This window comes from Taudactylus pleione, unplaced genomic scaffold (genome assembly GCF_031769625.1).
Source record: "Taudactylus pleione unplaced genomic scaffold, aTauple2 ptg000004l, whole genome shotgun sequence".
NCBI lineage: Eukaryota > Metazoa > Chordata > Amphibia > Anura > Myobatrachidae > Taudactylus > Taudactylus pleione.
The window spans coordinates 6836833-6851468 of NW_028284407.1; the positions used below are offsets into that span (position 1 = coordinate 6836833).

The following is a 14636-nucleotide window of genomic DNA, read 5'->3' on the forward strand; positions in this document are numbered from 1 at the left end:
ATTGCCCAATCACATGCAATTAATCCAATCAAATGATACAAATTATTCTCAATGGATACATTGGAATTTTTTTTAGTTTAAAAAAATCAAATTGCTGTGTGTATGTATGTATATATGTATGTATATGTATGTATGTATATATGTGTGTATATGTATGTATGTATATATGTGTGTATATGTATGTATGTATATATGTATGTATATGTATGTATGTATATATGTGTGTATATGTATGTATATGTATGTATGTATATATGTATGCATGTATATGTATGTATGTGTGTTATAATTAGAATTGTACAATATTTTATGGTTTTTCAGTCCACTGCCAAAGACCATTTCCTCCAATAGAGAGGAGAAAATCGCCGGGCCATGACGGATGTAGGGGCCCAACTGGTGAGTACTGTAATATTTTGAATTTATGTTTTATTTATGGAACTCCACACACAGTGGAAATACACTTATATCTGTGCCTAATACATCCTTCCATTCTATTTATCATTTATAATTAAAAATATATATTTCTCACCGGGTTTATAACTACTAGGTTGCCATCATAGGTCCAAGTACCGAGCTTCATGCTGCAGTTCTGCTGATCGAATGGGAAATACGTGACTATGATTTCACAGTAGCTTTTGAAAATAGCTGGAGGTTTCCATATAATTTTCCCTGTGTAATCCACCAGGACTTTAGTGTCCTTGACAATTGCGAAGTCTCCATCTGCGCTATAATGAAAAAAATTCAAATGTTTATAAAAACTTGGTAGAGCTTCTCTGGGATGTTAAAATCTACTCAAACACTTTCTTCACTCGCACAGTCAGATTTTTGTTCCCAACACTCCACAGAGACAGCGCTGACTAAGGTAGTGGATGATCTGATCACTGTTAAGGCTAAAGGCCATTACTCACTTCTTATTCTTCTAGATGTCTCTGCTGCATTTAACACTGTTGACCACTCTTTTCTCATACAAACACTACAATCCCTAGGTGTTCTGGACACAGCCCTATCCTGGTTCTCATCCTACTTATCTAATCGCTCTTTCAGTGTTTGTTTCTCTGAATCCGCCTCCTCTTTGCTGCCTATCAGTTGGCATACTGCATGGTTCAGCCTTAGGTCCCCTATACCACAGCTATTGGATAACTCATTAGCTCTTTTATATATCAGTATCATATGTATGCGTATAATACTCAAATCTACCTATCCTCCCCAGATTTTACACCTTTTGTGTTGGTCTGCATTACTGAATGTCTCTCTGCCATTTCATCTAGGATCTCATCTTGCCACCTCAAACCTAATCTTTCCAAAACAGAATTAATATTTTTTCCACCAACCTGATATCTCTATCACTGTTGATAGTTCGACAATCAACCCCACCCCAAAAGCCCACTGTCTAGGTGTCATCCTTTACTGTGAACTATCGTTTGTTCCCCACTTTCAATCTGTTTCCAAATCATGTTACGTACATCTAAAAAACCTATCCAGAATACAGCCATATCTTACACAAGACACTGCAAAAACTCTAATCCATGCACTCATTATTTGCCACATTGATTACTGCCATAGTCTCTTTACTGGTCTCCCCAAAACAGACTTTCACCACTACAATCCATTTTGAATGCAGCTGCGAGGCTGATCTTCCTCACTAAACGTTCATTATCTGCTACTCCACTCTGTCAATCCTGTTAACTGTATTTTACCAAATTAATATAAAATACTCTTTCTTACACATAAGACTATTAATCAAATTACACCGACATACATCTCTTTGCTTATCTCAAAATATCTCTCAGCCTGACCACTCTGCGCAAGATCTGCTTCTCTCATCCATACACATTACTTGCTCCCATTCATGGTTACAGGACTTTTTCCGTGCTGCACCTTCTCTGTGGAATATTCTTTAGCGCACAATAAGACTTTCCTCTAGTCTTCAAACCTTCAAGCTTTCCCTGAAAACTCACCTCTTAAGACTAGCTTATCAGATTCCATAACCATCCACATAACCTGCATAAGTTATCCTACCCAGTTACATCCCCACTATACAGTTTCTTCACTTTCATATCCCAGGCCAAGATTCCAATGTGACTGGATCATACAGCCCAACAAGAACCTCTGCAATCTGGCTGGACCATTATGCAATATGTAGCACCTATCCTTATGTATCAATGCCTATTTCACTATAGAATGTAAGCTTGCGAGCAGGACCCTCTTACTTCTATATCTGTTCCCCATTTCAGAGCACAACAGAATATGCTGGTGCTATGTAAGTAACTGAGAATAATAATAATTATAATATTCACTATGAAAACATTTCTTAGGGGTTTATTCATTGTCACTTATGGGCCTGTTACACATATGGAAATACTAATTCCCGCATGTGTTAAATAACAGGCCCGTTCATTATTAGGGGCCTGATGTGGCTGCCCAGTATGCATCAAACTATGAAAAAGTCAAGTTTTTGGCATTTACTTGCAGAAACTGATGGCATCTTCAGATGGAATTAGTTAAACTTCTCGATGGCCTATTCGTTCCTATTGGATAGGCTGTGGGACGGAAGGTTAGGTTTAGGCTGCAGGGGAGGAGGGTTAGGTTTAGGCTGCGGGGAGGGAGGATTAGGTTTAGGGGAAGGGTTATGATACTTACCTGCAGGCGTTGGTATCCGAACCCTGTTGGGATGCCAGCATTGGAATTCTGAACGCCGGCATCCCATACCCAACCCGTTTTTAAAAATCTCAGTTCAAAATTTGCAACAAAAAGATGAAGAATTCTATGGGACGAGCTCTCTCTGAAATATAGCTGCGCCCAGTAAGCAACATATTAATGATATTTTAAGCAAAGAGAATTGTTGTGATAATGTAAAACAAGTGCAATTCACTTATCACATTAATAAATTAATTATAAACATACTTGTTGTAAAGAACAAAATCTGGGCGCCAAATATCGCTGGAAGGAATGCGAATTTTCTGTATCCCGCCATAATCTGCTGGGTTCCATTTTAGGTTTACATCCACCCATTGCTGAACATGTCACAAATATTAAAAACAAAATAGCAGCCAAAAGTTATTCAGTTAAATCTGCTAAAATATTACATTTTAATTGAAAAGGACAAACACTAATATGTGTACAGTATATATAATTTCTCATTTACTAACAAAGACCACGGGCAAAATGTAATAGGGGGCGAGTTTTGAAAATGTGCGAAAATAGCGCTATATTTGCACATTTTTAGAACTCTCCCAATGTAATAGGGTGCGAGAACATGCAAACTCGCGTGTTTCTCACCCCCCCGCAACTCGCAGCGGCAAAACTCAGATCCAGGTGTTTGCCATTGTGAGGATCAGGGGCGCCGAGAGGGGGGGAGAGCAGGTACTAATTACCTGGACCTGGGCCTGCTGGAGGGACCCGGCGGGGGCCCGGGTCCGGCACTGCTCCCCCTTCCGCTTACATCACAGCAGCCCAGCACATGCTGCTGTGTGCTGGGCTGCACTGGTAGTTGCTAAGAAGCAGCCACAGCAGTCTCCTATGCCTGTGGTGGGAGCGGTCAAGGTGGTCGTGCCCCCCACTGAATATGCGCCGGACTGAGGAGACCTAAGGGGCGTGGCCACGCCAACCGCAATTAGACCACGCCCCTTTTTTACCGGGGCCCGGCACGGCTCTTGGTGGGCCTGGTGAGGATAAAACTCACACACTAAGACTCAGGGAAACAAAACAAACACTGCGCTGTATTCACGGCTGACTATGAATTCAATCATACATAAAACTGTGAATAGACTGAAATATAATAAATGTAAATATATTTTACTTGTAGATGAAATGTAGCATGTAGCATAGCTAGCAAGTATAGCCTGAGCAGGGCCGAGTTATACAGAAACATGTACAGATCCGTGAGATCCGTGCGTGCTTCTGTGTGTAAAATAAAAAAAAACAATGTGGGGTCCCTCCTAAATGCACAACAAGTACCAGGCTCTTCTGTGTAACTCGGACCTTGTAATGAAAGTCGCATTACAAGGTACGCATTTTCATATGAGAAAACTCACACGGACATGCACAATTTAGTAGCCTCAACCTAACAAGTTCGCCGGCTATCACATTGGCCGAGTTGTGGGACAAACTCCGACTTTTAAATGTGCGGGAAGGTCCGAGTTTGCACTGCAGAAAAACTCGGACCCTATTACATTACCCCCACATGTGCAGTAGCCTCCAGTCACCTCATATATTTCTTGTCATTGTCCAACTTGCACTCAATAAATAACAAAACCCACGGCTAATTGAATTTACCTCTTAGGGGCATATTCTGACAAGCGAGCTGCTGTCAGCCATTTTGCTAGGCTGATTCTGCTCTCACCTCCGTAAGCTGCAAGCAGGGGCGCCGAGAAGGGGGGGAGCGGGTACAAATTACCAGGGTCTGGGCTTGCTGCAGGGGCCCGGGTCTGGCACTGGTCTCCCTCCCTCTTAAGTCACAGCAGCCCAGCATACACTGCTGTGTGCTGGGCTGCACTGGGAGACTGCTCGTAGCTGCTAAATCAGCAGCTGGAGCAGTCTCCTATGCCTATGGGGGAAGCAATCACGCTGATCGCGCCCCCCATTGGCTGTGCGCTGGGCTGAGGGGCACGCAGCGCCCCCCTCCCCAGTGTGCAGTGCCGCTTTGCTGAAATCATTATTTCTTTCTAAGGGGGCGTGGTAACGCCCCACAACACAATTAGGCCACTCCCCCTGTCAGCTGGGCCCGGCGCAGCTCTCCTCGGCACTGGCTGTAAGCTTAATCAGCCTTCTGGAGTTAAAGCGCGGAAGGCGACAGAACAGGTCATGGCGGCTTCCACGCTTAATTGAAGCTACCCCTTAAGCTGGCCACACTAAAGATTATCTGTCCAACCAGCCAACTAGTAGATTGGTTGGAATGAAAACTGGTAAGGAATACAATCAGCAACTTGCTCCCAGACGCTGAAAAATGGACCAAAACTGTTGTATAAACAAATAGTTTAAATCAAACATTTAACAAACTTGTCTGACGACCATTTCATCTGTTTTCTGGCATTTAGGAGTAAATTTCTGATCATCATTTACTCCCATTCCTTACCAGATTTTAATTCCAACCAATCAACAAGTTGGCTGGTTGGATGTACAGTAAGTTGTTCTAGTGTGTGGCCAGCTTTAGATTCTCATCTCTTTAATTATTTTATTTATACAGTACATAGAAGTAATAATTTAGCTACATTTTAAGTTATATTTCTGTGACATAAATCCAAAATGTTAAAAAGCTGAAGCACAAACCTGTTTCAGACGGACATTTGATGATACAATTTGATTTACTTCATCCTTTATAAACAGACAAACAGTGTAAGGTAATGAAAAGTATATAGATCAAACCAAATCATTGGATTCATTTGCACTGATCACCCTACCACATTAATAAGCTGAATAAGCTGTAGTCCGACTGTTACCACAACTTTGTCACTGAAGGTTTCAACTGGACGAACAACTTTGTTGTAGTTTTCAAACAGGTCTTTAATCAGACGCGTTTCGTGCTCATAGGGGAGCACAGATCCAGCTGCAGGGATAGATAATATTTTGGAAGAATATTTATTTGTATCTGTTGCCAATTGAACTGCTCCAGAGTTGTAAAAAAAAAAAAGTAAAGTGCTTGTATTTGCAGCAAATCTGGTTTCCAAAATAATTGGATAACAAATTGTCAGTGATAGGGGATGGCTACCGCGCCATTTTCTCGGTGATTTGTGCAACGCTGCTGCGGCTGACTCTGGACTCTGAAGATGTAAGTATTAAAGGGCATATGTGCAGAGTGTGTGGTGTGGGGCGCACACCCAGGAACCCATTATAGATACGCCACTGGGCTCCATGTTTCAAATAAGGGTGCTTCCAACTCTGAAGGTGGCCAGATAGGGGTCATAGGGTACTTATATTCCTCCTCCAAACCTCTGCATTAAAGAAAATAAAATGTAGTCTATTATATCCCCATCACGCTCACCGATGTCATCACACACTAGCGGAGCCCTCCTCCCTAGCTCTCCACCATTACTGATTACCAGCTGGGTGAAGGTAATTTTTTTTTTTTTACAGGGTTTCACTCCTGCCAACAAGTGAGACTAGGCTGCGATTTTGATGCATATGCAGACAGCAAGTCCTGCGGAATCGGTATGGAATCCCGGCTGCCGCATGGCCGGCAGTTCGATTCCCGGCAGTGGCAGCCCGACAGATCAGCAGAGCACGGCAGCGGAAGCCCGACAGCACTGGAAATCCTGATCATCCCTAAGGTAAGTATAAACTAACCTAACCAACCCTCTAACCCTAACCCTCCTTAGGAGTGCCTAACCCTAACCTCCCCCCCAAGTGACTAACCCTAATCCCCCCTCTAAGTGCCTAACCCCCCCTTTCCCTGCTGCCTAAACCTAAGTCCCCCGGGGGGGTGCCTAAACCTAATCTCCCCCCGGGGGTGCCTATCCCTAACCCCCCCTTCCCCTAGCATGACCCTAACCCTCCCGGGGGGGTGCCTAACCCTAAGTCCCCCCTGGGTGCCCTAAACCTAACCCTCTCCCCCTGCAGCTGTCCGCTCGTGGCGCCCGGCGTCAGGTAAATGACAGGCATCTAGATATAGACGCCGGTCATTTATCCCACGCCGGGATAAAGCAGCCGGGAAGCCGGCTGTCGGTATTAAGGCAGCCGGTTTCCCAACTGCACACCAGTCCTGCTTGTTGCCTACAGTGAAAGGCTTCACGAGATGTCAGCACCACCTGTTGCATTACTCCAGTACTACGGTAGCTGTACTACGCTCTGTGCTATGGTAGCTGTACTACGGTAGCTGTACTACGCTCTGTGCTATGTGTTCTCAAAGTTTATATTAGAAGATAGAATTTCACTTGTTCTTTTGCACTCTAAGGGCACATACACATAGGAAATAAACACAACAGCCACCATTAGAGCCTGGACAAACCTCGTACCTCACTGTTACATACCAGAGCTTTTAAAAGACGTTCATTAACAATATATCTAAACTCTCCAGCAGCATAGATTACTATGGGGGTGATTCAGCACAGGATGTAATTGCAAAGCTGTACGCAAGCAGCTTTGCAATTCCATCCTTGCAATTATGGTAATGCAGGAGGAGGCGTTATGCTTCCTGTATGCATTACTTATCCGAGCTGCGTCCAAGGACGCAGTATCGGAAAATCTGCGGTAACATCGGCTGGCACACAAGCCGACCGTCACAGATACAAGAAAGAGGCCAAGAAATCTCAGTCAGCTGATGGAGATCCTGACCTCTTACCTCCCCCCAACGGAGGAGACACGACTCGTTTCGGGAAACAGAGGCCATCGCCGTCCCCTCCCGCCCACAAACAGCGATAGACTGTCAATCACTGACACATGCGCAGTACAGATCAGGCGCCTGCGCAGATTGCTGACCATCGGGAATCTGCGTTCAGCAGTTCCCATGCATGCACTGCTGAATAAGGCCGTTAAGGCCATTAGCACTTTGTACATTCCCAAAGATGTGTTTTACCAAGCACTAATGCTCTGTACTCTCCAGGGAATTTTAGAAATGACAGTAAGCAAAGAGAGGGCTTGCAGGAAAATGCGTGTGTACAGGCCCATTCACTTACATTATTTTTAAGACTATCAACATCATAGTACATTTAACAGGCTGTAAGAACTATTGGTAAATGCATACAATTAAGGCTGGTACATACAAGACCTTAAGAAATAGAAGCGGACAATTAGGTTTTGCAGTGTACATATAACAATAACCATAGTAACACAGAAAATTATGCTGATAAAGATCTAATTGTGTATCTTACAGTATCTGAGTAGTACAGTAGTCGTTGCCAATCATCCATAATTTCCAGGGGCAGTCCCCTTTTTTAATGTGTTATCCCTGGAAATTTATGTCCATGAAATTGTCCCTAATTTGTTTTAACATGGATTAAATGTTCCTCTTATTCTGTATATTGAATGTAATTTCCAATGTTTATTCTTATTCTCTGGTCTATGTAATTTACAATTATCTGAACATTTAATATGGAAAAATAATCCACAATATTCTAAATATGTTCAGAGAACATGTGATAATGTGTATTATAGTACACGTAGACCTGCCTAATTTAATGTGTTTACATACGCCTGCCTGTCAACGCAATGACACTGGGAATTATTTAGAAAAATTATACATTATTTTAATCCATAGTCTGGCTGCCAAGTGAGAATATTCTAAATAAATATAATAAATAATACAACATCCAGAGTATTCATTGGTCTGACACTAATTATTATCTGCCACAGAAAGTATAATGGTGATTGCCAGTCTGAGATCATTTACTATCAGTAGACACAAGTTAAAATATGATATAACAAGACTTACATTAGTTTCTAGCTGTTATGACACTGGATAATACAGGTACACAATCAACAGAGACTTATACACTATAATGTATGAAATCTATCTAAAAAGACTCAACATAACAGACATATTATACATTATAATGCATCCATTGTATCAAAAAGGCAATCACAGACATATTATACATAATAACAGAGTAACAAGGTGTCTCAGATAAATAGTCCAATAAGTAAGAAATTAATAAATGTACCGGTCTGGAAGAGAAAAATAAGGCATGGAATAATAAAATACATTTCCTTTTCTCCCAGCTCTGTTACGCTTTGGTTTGGAGCCGGGAATGATGAAATTTCAGACTCTTGAAACTTGTCTGGAGTGTGGGACTGATCAGTTTCCGGTCCCATAGGCTGGAATGGAGCTACTAGGCTATTATTGCTCTCCACCTGTTAACTAGGACAGCTGAGCTTCTCGGAGCTCTTACAGATCATCCAGCAGTCATTTCTCTTACTACTCATGGGTTCAAGCACTGTTACTAAAGTTCTAAGCTCATTTATACTATACCATCTATAAATTAGCTTTCGTCTATACAGGTGGCGACAGTCACTTTCGTCTATATAGGGTCGACAGTTATCAGGACGACATGAGAAGTTGACATGTAAGCATGCAAAAAGTTGACATGCTTAACATGTCGACATTCATTATGTCTACACGGATGACATGTGGACATAGTGTATTGTCGACCTAATGTCCGTGGTAGCCCAGCAGTCATTACGGCTCCAGCATGGCTCCCAGGTCCCGGAAGTGAATGTCACTTATGCCGGATACCTCTGAGGGAGTGGCAGATTTGGTAAGTATTTGAACCCTACCCCTTAAGTCCCCTTCCCCCCTAGCCTAACTCTTACTTCCTCCCCCGACAGCCTAACCCACTCAGCAGTACCTATCCCTAAGCGTTGGCCTTTGGAGTTGGAGGATGTCGACATGGTGCCTATTGACCTGTTGAACCATGTTGGCATTGTTGTGTTAACACTGTCCTGTCAACATTATGACATTATGAATGTCCACATGTAAACTGTTGACAATGTGACTGGATCTATACGTATGTCTATACATATGTTTTCACATACCCACAATTTCCTTACATGTACTGTTCCTTCATTTTGTACTGAGGCACTGATGCTTTATAACAGCGGCAGGGGAATACATTCTATTTTGCTGTTCATACATATGAGTCCTAAAACAGTTGTAAATGTCAGAAAACATATAAACAGGCCTGGAGAGCCCACAGGTTGATTCTGAATTGAGAGCAAAGGAAAAACCAAGTAACTTTGAATTTCAAACAAACCATCTTGCTTTGCAAGGGGTGAACGGACGTATTTATAATGGGTCAGGGTGTACTGTGCACACAGGACCCTGGGTCCAGGGGGGCTTGCATCTCACACCATGCACCCATGTCCTTTTATACTTACCTCTCCATTCACTGGGAAAATGGTGTGGCAGATATTTTCTCTGTGATCTGTGCATGCGCAATTGAGAAATTACATGTACAATGACTGTCACACCATGTTCCTGGAAACCTGCATATTATTTGATGTTAAAGACGCATATCACAACAAACACAATGGACTTAGATGGAACCAGGGTATTTGTCACTCTTTCATTAGGCGATTCACATCCAAGATAGGTAAAGCCCCTCCGCGTACACTGCTCAGGCTGGTAGGAAGTCAGGGGCAAACACAGGATTTCTACAAAGTGTTTTGTGTGTCATCATTCCAGCACATACAGGACCAGTGATCACAGTAAGCCATTAAATGCTACAGTAGGACCATCCTGCCTGAGCTGAATGTTTTTATGTCACATGCGGGCACAATTCCAGAGCATGGGAGCAAGTCTGGGGAAGCAGCAGAAGAACCTAGCACTGCCCTTGACATTTATGTACTGTGGCAGTATCACCAGAGATGGCACTGGTGAGCAGCTGATTCTGTGTGGGGCAGGACAGATCCGCCCACACAGAGTAGAAAAGCATTGTGGGAAGATGCCTAATTGCTGCCTTGTGGATAGAGCTCAGGTGTGGGCTGATGAAAAGGCAGACCAGTCAGGCTGCCGTGGGAAACAGTCTATGTTGGATTGTGGCAGCCAGAGATCCCAGTGAAGCTAAGCGAGCCATTGGGGGCCAGGAGGCCTGTGTCTGGACCTTGCAGGAGGCAAGGGGGGACCACAAACTCTCTGTGTGACAAGAAAGCAGTGAAGCTGCAGGCTGAGGAAGCCAGGGCCTAAATCTGTAGAATACAGGGAAGGCCACCCAGAATGTATTTGTGTAGCTGTGGCAGCCAAGCCAGGCTGGAGCCAGCGATAGACCTGCAAGAAGCAGGCAGTGACTTTGTTGGCAGACTAGCTGTACCACGATAGAGAGGGCTCAAGAAGTGAGTTAGGGGCTAGGTTGTTTATTGTTTTCTGTTCCTTTGTGTTGTACCTGTTTTTCCCTGCTGGAAGTAAAGCACCATCTCATTTATTTTACTGGGAAGCTGTGTGTGGACCCTCATTAAGCACCTAAACACTGCACCAATCCACCCTCTGCCACGCTAATTACCCCCAAGATATCACAGTACATATTGGTCAACTTATGCACTGGAAAACAATATTAATAATGAATCCTATAAATTGTCTATAGCTGTGCAACCCTAACAGTGCATGTTTTCCAGGGAATTGGTATGATATGCTGGCTGTTGGGATGCCTCCTGTTAGAATACTGACAGCGGCATCCCGATGGTTGGTATCCCGACAGGGGTCAGGTAAGTATACTTACCCTCCTCCCCTAACCCTCCCTTCTGGTAGCCTAACCCTAACTCTCCCCCACACCCTAACTTTAACCCTCCCTGTTAGTTCCTGAACATAAGTCCCCCTCCTTCGTGCCTAAGCCTAACCCTCCCCCATTAGTGCCTAAACCTAACCCCCCAGTGGTGTCTGACCCTAACCCTCCCCCCTAGGGGTGCCTAACCCTAATCTCCCACCTAAAACCTAACACTAACCCCGATATCTGCCCTAACCGTAACCCTCCCACCCGTGGCTAAGAGGACGGGCGTCCCGGAATTATCTCGTTAGGGCATCCGTCCATCTGTGTTCCGGCGTCGGGATTAAGATAGGCGTCGGCATTCCGATGCCTATCTTAACTCCCTTGTCAGGATATTTCATTTGTGATACTGAGGAGAACATGCAGCACTAGCAAAATTGTATTATACAGTATACTATTTCTATTGTGGTTATGATGTGGGCTGGAGAGGGGGGTTTCCAGGCATCCGGAACCCCCCCTACATTTGCCTATGGGAGTGATTCCCTTTGTTGCTTTTTTTAATCTTATGTTTTACTTTGCATTGACCTTCATCGGTTTATTAAATATTTTGTAAACGTATTACACTATGGATGTGTTTATGCCTCTTTTATGAGGATATTACAATTTTCCTGGATCTTGGGAGGATTACATTGTGAGTTTGGTGAAAAGAATTGGCTTTGTGCCATGCTTCAAGCCTACGAATAGTAAGCAGAATACTGAAGGGACGGGGTCCCCACCTTTCCTGATCTATTTCCACACTTTATGTGGTCGGCTCAGAACTTATATATGCTATAAAACAAGGTTTTATCTAGTTAGCATCTCTCTGTGTGCTGGAATGCCGACTACATCTCCTTATCTAAGTATACTTACCTCTATGTGTTAGTATGTGGTTCAATGAATCTGGCCACTTTTATCTTGGAGATATTTGTTTTCCTCTCAAATTCAGTCATTCATATTTTTACTGAGGTTTTCTGTTCATAATTTAATAGCTGATATAAATTCAATAATTTTATATCAGTCTACTGGTTCAGGTAATTGTTCCCATTTTACCCTACCTTTTATAGTCATTATTAAAGAGGACATCTTACCAATTAGTGTATTTCATGCAAAGTTTTGTGCCAAGGAGATTGGGATCTGTATGACTTGTCGATGGCCAGAATGTCGACACTCAGATGGGGGACAGTGTAATGTCGACCAGAAAATGTTGACATGGTAGTAATGTGATTTAAAGCATTTTAACTGTGTCGGCATTATAACTTAAAACATGATGGTAAAGCATCATGTTTAAAGTTGTAATGCAGACACAGTAAAGATGTGTAATGTTACGCTGTCCATATTCTAAGTATTGACTAATTAACTATATCCTAGACTCACCTGCGCACACTGAACTGCTGACTCCCATGAAATCTTTCTTCATACAGTTACCCATCGGCATGGCAATTGTTAGAAATCACTGTTGCATTGTTTTATCTATAATGGGTGCCCACGCCGCTTACCTTGCACCCATATAAGTATACCTACCTCCTGATAGTGGAGGATGTGGCTGGTAAGACCCGCGGCCGCCACTAGTGCCATGTTTAAAAAAGATGTCTCTTTGAGAGACATCCTTCATTGTTTTGATAGGCAGCCTCAGTGGCGCCCTCCAGGTGTTGGTGCCCTAAGCAGCTGTCTTAAGCTGCCTTTTGGTAGCACCGGCCCTGGCTCTGATAGACACATACCTTGGGTGGTTGAACGTACTGGACCTAGTGCGTATATTAGAGTACAACTGCACACCCAAGTGTTGTACATCTATTACATATTACACACTATTAGTGAACGTAAAAGTAGAACTAGTCATGGATAGAAGACCAGAGTTAGCGATCTAGCATGGCAATCAGTTGGCACAAGCAGCTCCAGGAACTTGCTCAGTGGTGGAGGGCTGACAGTATGCTCACAGGGTCAGAGGGGGACAGCAGACAAGCGTCATAGTAAGGTCTATGCACAAAGTCAGAGACAGGCAGCAAGCAAAGTTCGTAGTCACAGGATCAGTTACTGGGGACCAAGCAGGTAACTATAGCAGGAGACAGGAGCAGATCCTATATGGCACTGATAGCTTTGAGAAGCAAGGGTATGAAGCTAAAGCACAGGTGCACTCGAAATTGGGTAGAGGAGGTGGTTTCAACAATCAACAGCACCTCTGGTGAGAGTGAACTACTGCACCAATTAGCTCAAAAGTCACAGAAGTCTGGCACACTTGGTATTTTACTACATGTCAGTGTGTCCTGCCTGATATGCCATCCTTTACTACATTCTCCCCTTTAGTTTGCCTGCCACTTTCACACTTTCACAGTCTGTTACTATCTCCAGGCATGCTCACTTTTTAGCTAGTGATTGTGATGCTTTTCTTGCAGCAACCGTTATATCTGAATCACATGAGACTATTGCCCTTTGTAGGGGTTTCCATATGTCACTGAAGCCAGTTGGAGTGAGCTCATGATCAGATATGAACTCTCTTAGAGCTGTAATATGCCTCACAACTGCCCCAATATCCACAGCCATGCTGCTTTGGGTAGCATTGTCCTTAAAAGGTGTTTTTTTTTTAAGCCAGGGCCAAGCTGCAAAACTTGTGACACGTGTTTGTTTGCTTTGTAAATCATGTGAGTCACATAGTGGCCTAAGAACACTCAACAACTTCTCTCCAATCCCTGGTCTGGACAATACTTCCAATAAAGCTCAGCACATTCATATTCATTAGACAAACAATAAATTAGATCTTCCTCATATATTACTCCATCTGCAAAAGTGACTATTGTTACCTCGGGTCCCTACAGGTGGCCAGCCAGTAAGGACTTCACTTGGTCTTTGGTGGTTGTGAATATTTCTTCCACCTCAGCGCAATCAGTTTTGTATTTCCCATTTGGTGAGCATAGTGCAAGCTTTTGTAAATAATAACTTCATATTCGGCTCTTGCATAGCAGGATTCCAATGGCCACAGCAGCATTATTAATGCACATAGATAGAATCCTTTGGGTGCCGGGATGAGTTACAAGTTCTATATCTGGAACATATTTGAGCTAACAAATATACCTTCTGACAGAAGGGTGATATGGTTTAAGACATTATAGCAGCAAGCGTGGTAAATACAGACAGTGGAGGGCAGGTAGCAGCTGACCTGAAGAGTAGTCACAAGCTCCACGACAGTGGTCTCCATGTAATCCCTCCTCTGCCCCTGTCCTTGCCCTTTAGAATAACAGGTATAATATTTTTAATGTGCTGCTCACATCCATCCTTTCTTATAACACTTGTCACAAAAAAATCATGTTGTGCATCTCAGTAATGGCCAAATGCTTTGTCAGGATATTATCATGCCAATTTTATGCAAAACTTTTTCCACCGACAAAGTGGCAATGATCTTGGGCAAACATTTAACTAATCCTTGAAGAGTGATAAAGTGCAGAGAGATAAAGTACCAAACTAACAGCTCCTAAC

The 14636-nt window shown here is 43.2% G+C and overlaps 1 protein-coding gene across 1 annotated transcript in view; it reads right to left on the minus strand.

The window, feature by feature from the left end:
• The window catches only part of LOC148543376 (acetylcholine receptor subunit alpha-1-B), a 34392-nt gene extending 25633 nt beyond the window's left edge, over positions 1-8759 (minus strand). Inside the window, exons 1-5 of the mRNA XM_088472771.1 lie at positions 8595-8759; positions 5400-5545; positions 5269-5313; positions 2905-3014; positions 530-725 (exon numbers count right to left, since the gene is read on the minus strand). Of these exons, the coding sequence (XP_088328897.1) occupies positions 530-725; positions 2905-3014; positions 5269-5313; positions 5400-5545; positions 8595-8745 (648 nt within the window). The 5' untranslated portion in view covers positions 8746-8759. The remainder of the gene's footprint in view (positions 1-529; positions 726-2904; positions 3015-5268; positions 5314-5399; positions 5546-8594) is intronic.
• Positions 8760-14636: the final 5877 nt, after the last annotated feature.